General features: G+C 42.2%; 1 protein-coding gene across 1 annotated transcript in view; it reads left to right on the top strand.

Annotated features, from left to right (window-relative positions):
• LOC110528351 (testis expressed 264, ER-phagy receptor) overlaps window positions 1-6,520 on the top strand; it is an 85,926-nt gene extending 79,406 nt beyond the window's left edge. The window contains exon 4 of the mRNA XM_021610362.2: window positions 5,623-6,520. Coding sequence (XP_021466037.1) covers window positions 5,623-5,930 — 308 coding nt within the window. The 3' untranslated portion in view covers window positions 5,931-6,520. The remainder of the gene's footprint in view (window positions 1-5,622) is intronic.
• The last annotated feature ends 11,095 nt before the right edge of the window (window positions 6,521-17,615 follow it).

Here is a 17,615-nt window from a genome sequence, read left to right as displayed (position 1 = left end):
GCACAGTGACTGAGACTTCAGCTGGGAATAACTCAACACCCTTCTGTCTACACAAGCACAGTGACTGAGACTTCAGCTGGGAATAACTCAACACCCTTCTGTCTACACAAGCACAGTGACTGAGACTTCAGCTGGGAATAACTCAACACCCTTCTGTCTACACAAGCACAGTGACTGAGACTTCAGCTGGGAATAACTCAACACCCTTCTGTCTACACAAGCACAGTGACTGACTTCAGCTGGGAATAACTCAACACCCTTCTGTCTACACAAGCACAGTGACTGAGACTTCAGCTGGGAATAACTCAACACCCTTCTGTCTACACAAGCACAGTGACTAAGACTTCAGCTGGGAATAACTCAACACCCTTCTGTCTACACAAGCACAGTGACTGAGACTTCAGCTGGGAATAACTCAACACCCTTCTGTCTACACAAGCACAGTGACTGAGACTTCAGCTGGGAATAACTCAACACCCTTCTGTCTACACAAGCACAGTGACTGAGACTTCAGCTGGGAATAACTCAACACCCTTCTGTCTACACGACTCAGGATCTTCAGTAGGAGATTGGGATGTAAAATGTGCAACACAAACACACACACACGCGCGCGCACACAAGCATGTGCACACACACCCATGACACTCATGGCAACCAGAAGATGGAATCTCTCTCTCTCTGTCCCCTCCACACATGGCTGGAGACCTACTGAATGTTGAGTAGCAGTGACAAATCCTGCTCCTCTCTATTCCCTGTGTCCCCGGCTGACGGTGTGTGTGTGTGTGATGATACTGTGACAGGTACCCATGGTCCAATCACTGACTGGTCTCATCTCACAGAGGTCAGAGGAACACAAGGAGCCTTCTCGGACCATTGCCCCCTGTATTTTTGACAGGGCCAGCCAACTCCACAACAGTCACCCTTTCCTCTCTGTCTTTTACTAACATGTAAGGCTGCACTGAAGATTGGGTGGACATGGTATGGATTTGCACTTGCATTTTCCTGCTAGTTTCTTTTCACCGTTTCTGACATATAGCTGTGCTAGCCTGTATCTCAGTGCTCAGTATTGCCTATGGCTTTTTGAGAATGCTTTTAAAAAATCCTTTGGAGAAAGCACATTAAAGCTAAAAGTTCCACACAATATTTCACATACTCCATAAGCAAGTAGCAATAATGGATCGATTATAGTTATGAAGGGTGGGAAGACTAGCCTGAAGGCACCACTGAACATTTCCTCTCAGTGTGTGTGTGTGTGTGTGTGTGTGTTCACTGTTCACTGTCAGATTTCAGTTTCCACTACCTCCTATCCATCACATGTAAATTAGTCTAGTGTGAATTAACCAGTGACAGCTCTTGGCTAGATTTCAGTTGCACTGCAATGAGGCAGTTTTATTCAGACAAAAAAAACATTGGTTGGGAGTTTGTGTCTGTGTGTACAGCACATTTATTCATTTTAGCTTTGTTTCATAGCTATTTACTATAATTTTACTCATGTCGCCCAGTGTAGGCTAACTGAAGTCACAGAGGAGGAAATGGTCTTGACTTATTGTCCTGACAGTGTTGTTTGGTGTCATTTCATTAGTTGCACATTGGTTAATTTGGAATGATATGGAAAGAGATAGACAGGTGGTAAACCCTTTAACATAAACTGCTGTCAACAGCTCAGTCTTTGGTGAGTCTGACATTTCCTATCAGCTTCAACTTCATCTCTGTCACTCTGCTTCTCTCGGTCTCTATCTTTCTCATTCTGTTCATCTGCAGTCTCTCTCTGTCTTTTTCTCCCTCTTTGTCCTTGGGTGATGTGCGAGCGTGAGTCACTGTGACAGAATGAGATAAATTAACATTAGGAAGGATCCTGTCTGTCCTATCTGCTATTAGGTACACTGGAGTACACAAACCAAGCCATCACTCTGCTGCAAAAACACTGACATAGACACTAAAAACTGAAACGCAAAATTATGTGTTGTATTTATCACTTAGAAATGCTGAGTTTGAAGTGTCCCTTCTTGAGCTTATGCCCAACACTCATACAGAGATATATACATGTTCTCAGTGCAGTGTTCATACAAAATGTTTCTCAGGTCTGAAAGGTATATCATCATTTCTGTTAATATAATTTATTAGGCACAGTTTTAAAATATTTGATCAATCACATAATAATGGTACATATCAGCCAGGATCAGAATATGACATTTTAGCGTGTCCATACAGTATGTGCACATATCACCTGCATGTGTGCGAGTGGGCCATTGCTCAAGGAGAGACTACAGTTAGACATTTTAGCAGCAGGCAGGCCAAGCCTATAAAATATGATAGAAACAGACTAACTAGGTAGCTAATTCAAAACATATATTGTAGTCTGGCTAGTTATCCCTCTAGTTAACTGTTTAACTATTATTAGCATGTATTCATGTTTTTGTCATGTCCCCCCAAAATTTCCACCGGCACTCACAAATAAGGTCATATAAAGTTGATGTACACAGACGTGGGCTGCCCAGTGACACGAGCCTACCAGACGAGCTAAATCACTTCTATGCTCGCTTCGAGGCAAGCAACACTGAGGCATGCATGAGAGCATCAGCTGTTCCAGGCGACTGTGTGATCTCGCTCTCTGTAGGCGACGTGCGTAAGACCTTTAAACAGGTCAACATACACAAGGCTGCGGGGCCAGACGGATTACCAGGACGTGTGCTCCGGGCATGTGCTGACCAACTGACAGGTGTCTTCACTGACATTTTCAACATGTCCCTGATTAGGTATGTAATACCAACATGTTTCAAGCGGACCACCATAGTCCCTGTGCCCAAGAACACAAAGGCAACCTGCCTAAATGAAATCTGTAGCCATGAAGTGCTTTGAAAGGTTGGTAATGGCTCACATCAACACCATTATCCCAGAAACCCTAGACCCACTCCAACTTGCATTCCGCCCAAACAGATCCACAGATGATGCAATCTCTATTGCACTCCACACTGCCCTTTCCCACCTGGACAAAAGGGAAAACTTACGTGAGAATGCTATTCATTGACTACAGCTCAGCGTTCAACACCATAGTACCCTCAAAGCTCATCACTAAACTAAGGATCCTGGGACTAAACACCTCCCTCTGCAACTGGATCCTGGACTTCCTGATGGGCCGCCCCCAGGTGGTGAGGGTAGGTAGCAATACATCTGCCACGCTGATCCTCAACACTTGAGCTCGCCAGGGGTGCGTGCTCAGTCCCCTCCTGCACTCCCTGTTCACCCACAACTGCATGGCCAGGCACGACTCCAACACCATCATTAAGTTTGCAGATGACACAACAGTGGTAGGCCTGATCACCAACAACGACGAGAAAGCCTAAAGGGAGGAAGTCAGAGACCTGGCCGGGTGGTGCCAGAATAACAACCTATCCCTCAACGTAACCAAGACTAAGGAGATTTTTGTGGACTACAGGAAAAGGAGGACCGAGCATGCCCCCATTCTCATCGACGGGGCTGTAGTGGAGCAGGTTGAGAGCTTCAAGTTCCTTGGTGTCCACATCAACAACAAACTAGAATGGTTCAAACACACCAAGACAGTCGTGAACTGGGCACGACAAAGCCTATTCCCCCTCAGGAAACTAAAAAGGGTAGTGCATACGGCCCAATACATCACTGGGGCTAAGCTGCCCGCCATCCAGGACCTCTACACCAGGCGGTGTCAGAGGAAGGCCCTAAAAATTGTCAAAGACCCCAGCCACCCCAGTCAGACTGTTCTCTCTACTACCGCATGGCAAGCGGTACCGGAGTGCCAAGTCTAGGACAAAAAGGCTTCTCAACAGTTTTTACCCCCAAGCCATAAGACTCCTGAACAGGTAATCAAATGGCTACCCGGACTATTTGCATTGTGTACCCCAACCCCTCTTTTTACGCTACTGCTACTCTCTGTTTATCATATATGCATAGTCACTTTAACCATATCTACATGTATAGTGGGGCAAAAAAGTATTTAGTCAGCCATCAATTGTGCATGTTCTCCCACTTAAAAAGATGAGAGAGGCCTGTAATTTCTATCATAGGTACACTTCAACTATGACAGACAAAATGAGAAAAATAATTACAGAAAATCACATTAGGATTTTTTTATGAATTTATTTGCAAATTATGGTGGAAAATAAGTATTTGGTCACCTACAAACAAGCAAGATTTCTGGCTCCCACAGACCTGTAACTTCTTTAAGAGGCTCCTCTGTCCTCCACTCGTTACCTGTATTAATGGCACCTGTTTGAACTTGTTATCAGTATAAAAGACACCTGTCCACAACCTCAAACAGTCACACTCCAAACTCCACTATGGCCAAGACCAAAGAGCTGTCAAAGGACACCAGAAACAAAATTGTAGACCTGCACCAGGCTGGGAAGACTGAATCTGCAATAGGTAAGCAGCTTGATTTGAAGAAATCAACTGTGGGAGCAATTATTAGGAAATGGAAGACATACAAGACCACTGATAATCTCCCTCGATCTGGGGCTCCATGCAAGATCTCACCCCGTGGGGTCAAAATGAACCACCCCCCGTGTGGTTCTGGGATTTTTGCTCACCGTTCTTGTGATCATTTTGACCCCACGGGGTGAGATCTTGCATGGAGCTCTCAAGCTTTGTCAGGTTGGATGGGGAGCTTCGCTGCACAGCTATTAACAGGTCTCTTCAGAGATGTTAGATCAGGTTCAAGTCCGGGCTCTGTCTTGGCCACTCAAGAACATTCAGAGACTTGTCCCAAAGCCACTCCTGCATTGTCTTGGCTGTGTGCATAGGGTCATTGTCCAGTTGAAAGGTGAACCTTCGCCCCAATCTGAGGTCTGGAGCAGGTTTTCATCAAGGATCTCTCTACTTTTCTCCGTTCATCTTTGCCTTGGTCCTAACTAGTCTCCCAGTCCCTGGCACTGAAAAACATCGCCACAGCATGATTCTGCCACCACCATGCTTCACCGTAGGGATTCATCAGACCAGATAATCTTGTTTCTCATGGTCTGAGAGTCTTTAGGAGCCATTTGGCAAACTGCAAGCGGGCTGTCATGTGGCTTTCGTCTGGCCACACAAATCAAATGTTAATTGTCACATACACATGGTTAGCAAATGCTAATGCGAGTGTAGTGAAATGCTTGTGCTTCTGGTTCCGACAGTGCAGTAAAATCTAACAAGTAATCTAACAGTTCTCCAACAACTACCTAATACACACAAATCTAAAGGGGGGTGAATGAAAATATGTACATATAAATATATGGATGAGCGATGGCCGAGCGGCATAGGCAAGGTGCAGTAGATGGTATAAAATACAGCATATACATATGATATGAGTAATGTAAGATATGTAAACATTATTAAAGTGGCATTGTTTAAAGTGTCTATATGTATTGTCTATCTATTTATCTGTCTATCTAGCTCTCGTCTGTCTATGTGTCTGTCTGTGTGTTTGTCTGTCTGTCTGTGTCTGTTGATTCACATATGTTATATGCTCATCATTTTCATGCATTCTGCTTAGTAACACAGTGCCAACAAAAAGGTATGCATTATCTTTAGTCTTACCTGTTCTCCCCATGTCTTTTTCTCCCTAAGCGTGACCTCTAACTATTCTTATTTTCTCTCTCCCTGTCTCACTAGGTGCAGACTCCAATAGTGAGTGCAGTTCAGGGAGTGGTGTTTTCCTGTCAGACAGCAGAGAGACCTCCCTAGCCCCATCCAGCGTCCCCTCCCTGATCCGACACTACAGAGGAGGAACAGGAGGAGGAGGAGGAGGTGAAGACCGCAGTGACAGGAGCTCCAGCTCCTCCTCCTTTGAGGAGTTGGACATGGAACTCCCAGATGGACAGGAGGAAGCAGGGACAGAGCAAGCTAGCGACGCCCCCGGCAACAAGCACCTAGAGACAACCACAGAGGAGAGAGGGGTTGTAGCTGGGGGGGAGGAGTGAGGGGATGAAGTGGGGGAGAAGAAGAAGTGGGGGAGAAGAAGAAGTGGAGGTTGGGGGAGGAGGAGAGAATTCTAATGTGCAGTTTTCTATGGCTCTTTTTCAATTAGTCTTTCCTTGATTTCTCCCATTTTGGACTTCCTCCTCCAATATGGTTGAGGTGAGGAAATAGGATGCAGGGAATCACATAAAGACTTATTGAGATAGAGCCATTGTGTCTTCCTACAAGTAGAGTTTTTTTACATTCCCAAACCTATTTTAAGGTGATGAGTTAGTCTGATGAGTGTGTTGTGTTGAGCTGTTGGTCAGGCAGTTCCAAAGGGAAAATTATTTCCTTCTTTCTGTCCTACTGTTGATTGGCTGACAGAAAATAGCCTACTTGAAAAAAAATATGTCAGGTAACCTGAGTTTCTTGAAATCCATGTTTGTTTTTAAGTACTTCATTCAATATGATAAGCATGGTGATCAAGTGTGTTTGGATGCATTTTAGATTATTTTTTTACTTGATTGTTATGTTTTTACTATTATAATTATCATCCCTTGTGACTGATGTTTTGACCTTCATCCTGTAATTGCAGTAAAACTCTAGTGTATCAATATTTGAGATGATCTTACTTTTGATTTTTATATAGTGTTTTTCTTTTGAGTAAGAAAAAAAACTATTTAGAATATGTTTATTTGGGTATGTAAAAGTGCTCAGTTTTTCCATACGGTCTATTTTTCCCATCCTTTCAATCTGACCAAACAACTTGAAATCTATAAAATCAGTATAAGTACTGTATAAGCCGGTTGGTTTGAGCCCTGAATGCTGAAAGGTATGGTATATTAGACTGTATACCATGGGTATGACCAACAAAAAAAACTATTTACTGGTCTAATTAAGTTGGTAACCACGTTATAATAGCAATAAGGCACCTCGGGGTGGGTGGTGGTATACCTAGTCAGTTGTACAACTGAAATGTTTCTTCTGCATTTAATCCAACTCCTTTGAATCAGAGAGGTGCGGGGGGCTGCCTTAATGGACATCCACATCATCGGCGCCACAGACTTGCTCAGGGGCAGAACAACAGATTTTTACCTTGTCAGCTCGTAACGGTTACTGGCCCAACAGTCCTACAAACCTGCCGCCCCATAAAAGGCCAATATACCAAGGCTATGGGCTGTATCCAGGCACTCTGCATTGCATCGTGCTAAGTGCTGTTCTTATGCACGATGCAATGCAGAGTGCCTGGATACAGCCCATAGCCTTGGTATATTGTCTATTTAAATATGCCATGTTTTAAACTGTGTAATTTGGGTCCTGGCTGCTGATTGGCTGAAACAGAAATTCAGATGTGTGTGTATATAAGACAATATACCATAGTATGATGCAAAAATACTTGTTTATTGTTCTATTTATGTTGGCAACCAGTTTATAATAGCAATAGCAACTTGGGTTTGTGGTATATGCCCAGTATACCACACCCCCTCGGGCCTTATTGCTTAATTATATCCCGATGTCACAAGAATGTCAAAAAGATCATCAAGACAACAACCCCCTGAGCCACTGCCTGTTCACCACGTTACCATCCAGAAGGCGAGGTCAGTACAGGTGCATCAAAGCTGGGGCCGAGAGACTGAAAAAAGCTTTATCTTACGGCCATCAGACTTTTAAATAGCCGTCACTAGCACATTAGAGGCTGCTGCCCTATATAGCCTTGGTTTCTCAAATGATTGCCTCGCCTGGTTCACCAACTACTTCTCTGATAGAGTTCAGTGTGTCAAATCGGAGGGCCTGTTGTCCAGACCTCTGGCAGTCTATGGGGGTCCCACGGTTAAATTCTTGGACTGACTCTCTTCTCTGTATACATCAATGATGTCGCTCTTGCTGCTGGTGAGTCTCTGATCCACCTCTACGCAGACGACACCATTCTGTCGCCATACAACTCTCCTTCCGTGGCCTCCAATTACTCTTAAATACAAGTAAAACTAAATGCATGCTCTTCAACCGATCGCTACCTGCCGATCGCTAATGTCTTTAGAAGCTTCTGATAGGCTAATTGACATCATTTGAGTCAATTGCTATGATATGCTCAGCTGTGGGCGAAAAAAAATGGGAGAGATTAAGAAGGGAGGGGTGAGAAGGAAAGAGAGGGAGGAATTGGGAGTGTACAGACGACACAGAGGGATGTATACATCTGTAATTAAATAACTGGGAGACCAGAAATCAAAGTTTTATGCAAACGGTTATGTAAATTCATGAGCAGCAGTGTTAAGGTATTTTCAAGATCACACCATTTATTCCACTCTCAGAGAGATGAATAACACAAGGCAGGCAGGGAAGAATCTCCACTTCAGTTCATTCCTGTTTCTAACCCTGAGTGTGCCTCAAATGGAACCCTATTCCCTACATAGAGCATTACTTTGACCAGGACCCATAGCGTTCTGGTCAAAAGTAGTGCACTATGTAGGGAATAGGGTGTTGTTTGTTACACATTCCCTGTCTGCTTTAGTCCTGGAATGTATGTCTTTCTAGACACAACCTTGTGGATGATACATTACTCACCATTTGTCAGCGTAGAGCACACTATTGTCATACAGTGGATATCATAAATATTCACCCCCCCTTGGATTTCTTCATTTTATTATGTTACAAAGTGGGATTCAAATATATTTATTTAATAGGCTTTTGTGAACAATCTACACAAAACACTAATATCAAAGTGGAAGTAAACAATCAGATTAGTGAAAAATAAAGCACGAATATACCCCCCTGAGTCAATGCTTAATTTTTTACAAATGTTATCATTTAGCAGACGCTCTTATCCATTGCGATTTACAGGAGCAATTAGGGTTAAGAGCCTTGCTTAAGGGCAAATTGACATTGTTCACCTAGTCGGCTCTGTCAAGATGTTGGGGATCATGATTAGACAGCAATTGTCAAGTCTTGCCATATATTTACAAGTAGATTTAAGTCAAAACTGTAACTTGGCCACTCAGGAACATTCACTGTCTTCATGGTAACCAACTTCAGTCTACATTTGGCCTTGTCTTGTAGGTTATTGTCCTGCTGAAAGGGGAATTCCTCCTCCAGTGTCTGGTATAACGCAGACTGAAGCAGGTTTTCCTCTAGGATTTTCCCTGTGCTTAATTCCATCCCATTTATTTTTATCCTGAAAAACTCCCCAGTCTGTGCCATAATCAAGCATACTCATACCATGATGCAGCCGCCACCATGCTTGAAAACGAAGAGGCAGTTACTCAGTGATGTGTTGTGTTGGACTTGCCCCACGTATAAGGCTTTGCATTTAGGCCAGAAAGTGTATTCCTTTGCCATGTTTTTTGCAGTATTACTTTAGTGCCTTGCTGCATGCAGGATGCATGTTTTGGAATATATATTCTGTTTATTTGTATTCTTATTTCATTCTGTCATTTAGGTAATTATTGTGGAGTCACTATAATGTTGTTCATCCGTCCTCAGTTTTCACCCATCACAGCCATTAAAGTCCGTAGCTGTTTTAATATCACCAATGGCCTCATGGTGACATCCCTGAGCAGTTTCCTTCCTGTCCTGCAGCTCAGTTCAAAAGGACGACTGTATCTCAGATGTGTCTGGGTGGTTTAATGCATCATCCACAGCATAATTATTAACTTGAACATGCTTAAATTGATATTCAATGTCTGATATCTTATTGTTAGCCATCTACCAATCACTGCCCTTCTTTATGAGGCTTTTTAAAAGTCCCTGGTTTTTGTAGTTGAATCTGTGCTGTCAATTCTTGACTGTATGGTGGACAGAGGAAGGGATAGTCATTTCAAAAATGTCAACCCCTATCCCAATAGTGGACTAAAGGACCCTGATGTTACTCCTGAGTTCAAGGACATTGCAATGTTCTGTTTGAAGGCAAATTGGCTCTGGAATCCAAAACAGTTAATTACTACATCTAAACGTGAATCGATTCTCAATTGCGGTATGGTTCTAGAAACATAAATCCCTCTACTTACATATCACATCAAAATCATTTCACAAATACTAAATACACTTACTGTAAGCAATTAAAAACAATTCTAATAAATAAAACAGTTGGACAATGGATGGAGATACTCAAACCTTTTTGAAAATTGTAAATCTTTCAGATATTGGCTGAATTATAGTGCATGAAACATTTTACTGGCACAAACAAATAATGAACGTTCAGGGATTTTGGTGCATTAGGAACGTTTTCAGACCTCTTGACTTTTCCACATTTAGTTACGTTTTCGCTTTTTTTAAATTTTTTTAATAAATCTACACACAATACCCCGTAATGACTAAGCAAAAACAGGTTAAAGAAATGTTTGCAAATGTATAAAAACTGAAATATTACATTTACATAAATATTCAGACCCTATACTCAGTACTTTGTTGAAGAATCTTTGACAGTGATTTACACAGCCTTAAGCCTTAATGGGTATGGCACTACAAGCTTGGAACTCCTATATTTGGGGAGTTTCTCTCATTCTTCTCTGCAGATCCTCTCAAGCTCTGTCAGGTTAGATGGGGAGTATCACTGCATAGCTATTTTCAGGTCTCTCCAGAGATGTTCGATATGGTTCAAGTCTGGGCTCTGGTTGGGCCACTCAAGGACATTCAGAGTCTTCTCCTGAAGCCACTCCTGGGTTGTCTTGGCTGTGTGCTTAGGGTCGTTGTACTGTTGGAAGGTTCACCTTCGCCCCAGTCTGAGGTCTTGAGAACTCTGGAGAAGGTTTTCATCAATGATCTCTCTGTACTTTACTACGTTCATCTTCGATCCTGACTAGTCTCCCAGTCCCTGCCGCTGAAAAACATCTTCACAGCATGATTTTGCCACCACCATGCTTCACCGTAGGGATGGTGTCAGGTTTCCTCCAGATGTTACGCTTGGCATTCAGGCCAGAGTTCAATCTTGGTTTCATCAGACCAGACAATCTTGTTTCTCATGGTCTGAGATTCCTTTATGTGCCTTTTGGCAAACTCCAAGCAGGCTTTCATGTGCCTTTTACTGAGGAGTGGCTTCCATCTGGCCACTCTACCATAAAGGCTTGATTGGTTGGGTGATGCAGAGATGGTTGTCCTTCTGGAAGGTTCTCCCATCTCTACAGAGGAACTCTGGAGTGCTGTCTAAGTGACCAACGGGTTCTTGGTCACCTCCCTGACCAAGGCCCTTCTCCCCCGATTGCTCAGTTTAGCCGGATGGCCAGCTCAAGGAAAAGTGGTTCCAAACTTGGTGGTTCCAAACTTCTTCCATTTAAGAACTGTGGAGGATACTGAGTTCTTGTTGACCTTCAATGCTGCAGAAATGTTTTGGTACCCTTCCCCAGATCTGTGCCTCGACACAATCCTGTCTCTACTGACAATTGCTTCGACCTCATGGCTTGGTTTTTACTCTGACATGCACTGTCAACTGTGGGACCTTATATAGATGTGTGCCTTTCCAAATCATGTCTAATCAATGTAATTTACCACAGGTGGACTCCAATCAAGTTGTATAAACATTTCAAGGACGATCAATGGAAACAGGATGCACCTGAGCTCTATTTTGAGTTTCATAGCAAAGGGTCTGAGTACTTAAGTCAATAATGTATTTCTGTTTTTTATTTTTAATACATTTGCAAACATTTCTTAACCTGTTTTTGCTTTGTCATTATGGAGCATTGTGTGTAGTTTGATGAGGAAAACTGAATGACATTTTGGGGAAAAAAGCCAACTCGTCTCCTTAATTTATTGAATCAGATAGCTCATTCATCACAAAGCCCACTTGTATTGTAAACTACTGACTTTGATATTGCAAACAAATGAATTTTTCATTGGCAAGATAAGTAAACTTAGGGATGACATGCCAGCAACATACGCTGACACTACACATCCAAGTATATCGGACCAAATTATGAAAGACAAGAATTGTACTTTGGAATTCCGTAAAGTCCGTGTTGAAGAGGGTGAAAAAATGATTGTTGTCTATCAACAATGACAAGCCATCAGGGTCTGACAATCTAGATAGAAAATTGCTGAAGATAATAGCAGATGGGATTGCCACTCCTATTTGCCACATCTTCAATTTAAGCCTACTAGAGAGCATGTGCCCTCAGGCCTGGAGGGAAACTAAAGTAATTCCGCTACCCAAGAATAGTAAAGCCCCCTTTACTGGCTCAAGTAGCCGACCAATCAGCCTGTTACCAACCCTTAGTAAACTTCTTGTCTAACAGAACACAGAGGGTGTTCTTTAATGGAAGCCTATCAAATGTAATCCAGTTATAATCAGTAATTCCCCAGGGTAGCTGTTTAGGCCCCTTGCTTTTTTCAATTTTTACTAACGACTTCGAGTAAAGCCAGAGTTTCTATGTATGCGGATGACTCAACACTACACGTCAGCTACTACAGCGACTGAAATGACTGCAACACTCAACAAAGAGCTGTAGTTAGTTTCAGAGTGGGTGGCAAGGAATAAGTTAGCTCTAAATATTTCTAAAACTAAAACCATTGTATTTGGAACAAAACACTCACTAAACCCTAAACCTCAACTAAATCGTGTAATAAATAATGTGGAAATTGAGCAAGTTGAGATGACTAAACTGCTTGGAGTAACACTAAATTGTAAACTGTCATGGTCAAAGCATATTGATGCAATAGTAGCTAAAATGGGGATAAGTCTGTCAATAATAAGCGATGCTCTGCCTTCTTAACAACACATCAACAAGGCAGGTCCTACAGGCCCTAGTTTTGTCGCACCTTGACTACTGTTCAGGTGCCACAAAAAAAAGACTTAGGAAAATTGCAATTGGCTCAGAACAGGGAAGCACGGCTGGCCCTTGGATGTACACAGAGAGCTAATATTAATAATATGTATGTCAATCTCTCCTGGCTGACAGTGGAGGAGAGATTGACTTCATCACTACTTTTATTTATGAGAGTTATTGACATGTTGAATGCACCGAGCTGTCTGTCTTAACTACTGGCACACAGCACGGACACCCATGCATACCCCACAAGACATGCCACCAGATGTCTCTTCACAGTCCCCAAGTCCTGAACAGACAATGGGAGGCACACAGTACTACATAGAGCCATGACTACATGAAACTCTATTCCACATCAAGTAACTGACGCAATCAGTAAAATTTGATTTAAAAAAACTGATAAAAACACACCTTATGGAACAGCCGAGACTGTGAAGCATCACAAACATTGGCACAGACACACGCATACACACACACACACACACATACGATAACATACGCACTATACATACACATGGATGTATGTAGATATGTGGTAGTGGTGGAGTAGGGGCCTGAGGGCACACAGTGTGTAGTCAAATCTATGAATGTATTGTAATGTTTTAAAATTGTATAAACTGCCTCAATTTTGCTGGACCTCATGAAGTGTAACTGCTGCTTTGGCAGCAGCTAAATTGGATTCATAATAAATACAAAAAATACAAATCACACAGTGGATAAAGTGTTACCCAAAATGATATGTGCCTAATTTGCATAAATACACTGTGTATTTTCACATTTTTGTATATTATTATAAAGGGGTGGAACAGGACTGCAACCACCAAAAAAACTTGCTCTGTATTGGTCCAAGCCTTCCTGCGCTCATCTCCGCTGTCTAGACCACCTCATTAATTACTGATTGAAGTGTGTCATTAGCAGGATATCCTCAGATTAAAAATCAACTCTCTTGCCTCGAGATTACACCTATCTATACATACTTTACTTGATTTGTGAGATCAGACGTAATATCACACAAGCAAGAGTATGAGAGAGTCGCAGGAGTAAAATGAAAGCAATCCAGTGAGATGTGACAGGTGGATTTTGCACCACTCAGACACAGGAAATAGATGGCTGAAAAAAACAGATCCTCAGTGGGGCGGGGCATGCGCATTGCTACTTATTGTCTTAACCGGATTTAACACAGTTGCAGCAAACAGTATTTTTCAGTGACAACACGTTTTTGGCATCTGTCTTTCATTTACACACAGGTGTTCGGACACAAAGATAGCTAATTAGCACAGGTAGTACACTCTGTCTTCCATCTGTTTTCTGGAAACAAGCTCTGTAACATTGAAATATGGCCGTGTGGGAACCCTAACCCTGTAAAGGTGCGTAGTAATTGAAACTTTTTTTTAAATTATGATTTCTCGCTGATATGAAAGATGTGTCCATAACCATACTGGAAGTGATGTGTGGCAATGTTTAGAGAAAGCGTTCAGACTCTTAACAAAACTCACCCAGTTACTATTGTGAATAATCAAATAAAATTGTATTTGCCACATGCTTTGTAAACAACAGGTGTACACTAACAGTGAAATGCTTACTGATGAGCCCTTCCCAACAATACAGAGAGAAAGAAAATATAAATAGTAGGAAAATAAATAGGAATAAATAGACAAATAAATAAATACACAATGAGTAATGGTAACTTGGCTATGTACACGGGGTACCAGCACCGAGTCAATGTGCAGCGGTACAAGGTAATTGAGGTAGATATGTATATATAGGTAGGAATAAAGTGACTAGGCAATGGGATAAATAATAACAGTAACAGCAGCGTATGTGATGAGCCAAAAGAGTTTGTCCAAAAAGGAGTTTGTGTTAGCTTAAGCAGTTAGCGTCTATGAAAGTGGTAGTCAACCCCTGTTATTTCACACAGAGTGAGTCCATGTAATTTATTTTGTGATTTGTTAAGCCAAATTTGACTCCTGAACTAATTTAGGCTTGCCTAAACAAAGGGGTTGAATATGTATGCAACGACTATATTTTAGTTTTGTTTTCATTCATTTGTAGAATTTTATTTTCACTTTGACATTATGGAGTATTTTGTGTAGATCAATTACAAAAAAAGATATGTCTATAAGAATCCCACTTTGTAGTGCAAAAAAAATATTAAAATCCAAGGGAGGTGAAAACGTACAATACCCAGTGTATTTAATAACCAACATGTACATTTTGTCTTCCTTTTCCTGTGTCTACTTCATGACAGACAGTTACAATATGCTAACTGTTCCCCAGCATATTGCCTTGTAAAACACAATAATGATAAGTACTATGAAAGTATATATAACAGACCAGTGGCGGTCAGTGCCGTTTATGATGAGGGAGGACGATTATTTATTCATGAGCATGGCCTAATTTCTATTACAGCATGTTGGGTGACTGTCATTCATATTCCATTCCCCCAGTTCAATGTAACACCGATAGGTTTAGGCTACTACATGATACTCAAATTTTCCCTATACCCATCATGAGGTTGCTACAACCTAGCCTATGAATAAAAGTTTACAACGTAAGTGCACACAAGTTGAGAGAAAATGTTGAGATGACAGACAGTGACACATTCAATGCCACATTGCATACTCGTGCCTGCATCTAGCTTATCTAGGGTGTAATCATTAGTCCAACAGTTGCAAATTAGAGTTTTTAATTGGACAAATTCAGGTATTTTTTATCCCTGTTTTGTTTGTTTCCGTTTAAGAAACGTTTTTCAACAGAATTGGCGTAATGAAGACACCCCTGATCATGGCAACCACATTGTGTTCATTCTAGCCTCTTTGCACTCCTCCTCTCACCTTTTCTCTTCGTTTGTGGACTTCAATGAATAACACATCAACTGTACTGTATGTGACCAAGTAAAAAAAACTTTGTCATAACCGCTACACACAAAGTAACGTCATAGTCAACATAGCTAATAGAACTAATGCATTAGTAAACCCACTACAATCATGCAGTAACGTTACAGTGTACAGTCAGTAAGCAGTTACACCGGTGGGCCCCGGTGACAATAAATTAATAAAACCAAAACCTTACCTTGACTTGGAAGAGTTCCAGTGTTGTGTTGGAAAGTCATAGCCAGCTAGCTAACATAGTATCCCTCTGTTTGAGCCGAGTGTTTGAGTAACTAAACTAACCAGCTGCAATTGCTAGCTAAGTAAGTGAAAGCATCACTGCCTGGTATGGCAACTGCTCGCCCTCCAACCGCAAGGCACTACAGAAGGTATTGTGAACTGCCCAGTACATCACGGGGGCCAAGCTGCCTGCCATCCAGGACCTCTATACCAGGCGGGATCAGAGGAAGGCCCTAAAAATTGTCAAAGACTCCAGTCACCCTAGTCATAGACTGTTCGCTCTGCTACCGCACGACAAGCAGTACCAGAGGGCCAAGTTTAGGTCCAAGATGCTTCTAAACATCCCCAAGCCATAACATCCCCAAGCCATGGCTACCCAAACTATTTGCACCCATCCCCCCCACCCACCCACCTACCTACACTGCTGCTACTGCCACTTTAATAACCCTCCTGCATGTATGGTGGGGGCAAAAAAGTATTTAGTCAGCCACCAATTGTGCAAGTTCTCCCACGTAAAAAGATGAGAGGCCTGTAATTTTCATCATAGGTACACTTCAACTATGACAGACAAAATTAGAGAAAAAAATCCAGAAAATCACATTGTAGGATTTTTAATGAATTTATTTGCATATTATGGTGGAAAATAAGTATTTGGTCAAAAACAAAAGTTTATCTCAATACTTTGTTATATACCCTTTGTTGGCAATGACAGAGGTCAAACGTTTTCTGTAAGTCTTCACAAGGTTTTCACACACTGTTGCTGGTATTTTGGCCCTTTACTCCATGCAGATCTCCTCTAGAGCAGTGATGTTTTGGGGCTGTTGCTGGGCAACACGGACTTTCAACTCCCTCCAAAGAGTTTCTATGGGGTTGAGATCTGGAGACTGGCTAGGCCACTCCAGGACCTTGAAATGCTTCTTACGAAGCCACTCCTTCGTTGCCCAGGCGGTGTGTTTGGGATCATTGTCATGCTGAAAGACCCAGCCACGTTTCATCTTCAATGCCCTTGCTGATGGAAGGAGGTTTTCACTCAAAATCTCACGATATATGGCCCCATTCATTCTTTCCTTTACACGGATCAGTCGTCCTGGTCCCTTTGCAGGAAAACAGCCCCAAAGCATGATGTTTCCACCCCCATGCTTCACAGTAGGTATGGTGTTCTTTGGATGCACTTCAGCATTCTTTGTTCTCCAAACACGACGAGTTGAGTTTTTACCAAAAAGTTATATTTTAGTTTCATCTGACAATATGACATTCTCCCAATCTTCTTCTGGATCATCCAAAAGCTCTCTAGCAAACTTCAGACGGGCCTGGACATGTACTGGCTTAAGCAGGGGAACACGTCTGGCACTGCAGGATTTGAGTCCCTGGCGGCGTAGTGTGTTACTGATGGTAGGTTTTCTTACTTTGGTCCCAGCTCTCTGCAGGTCATTCACTAGGTCCCCCCGTGTGGTTTTGGTATTTTTGCTCACCGTTCTTGTGATCATTTTGACCCCACGGGATGAGATATTGCGTGGAGCCCCAGATCGAGGGAGATTATCAGTGGTCTTGTATGTCTTCCATTTCCTAATAATTGCTCCCACAGTTGATTTCTTCAAACCAAGCTGCTTACCTATTGTAGATTCAGTCTTCCCAGCCTGGTGCAGGTCTACAATTTTGTTTCTGGTGTCCTTTGACAGCTCTTTGGTCTTGGCCATAGTGGAGTTTGGAGTGTGACTGTTTGAGGTTGTGGACAGGTGTCTTTTATACTGATAACAAGTTCAAACAGGTGCCATTAATACAGGTAATGAGTGGAGGACAGAGGAGCCTCTTAAAGAAGAAGTTACAGGTCTGTGAGAGCCAG

This window comes from Oncorhynchus mykiss, chromosome 7, assembly GCF_013265735.2.
Source record: "Oncorhynchus mykiss isolate Arlee chromosome 7, USDA_OmykA_1.1, whole genome shotgun sequence".
NCBI lineage: Eukaryota > Metazoa > Chordata > Actinopteri > Salmoniformes > Salmonidae > Oncorhynchus > Oncorhynchus mykiss.
The sequence above is the reverse complement of the archived record's forward strand: the minus strand, read 5'-3'. Positions and strand labels throughout refer to the sequence as shown.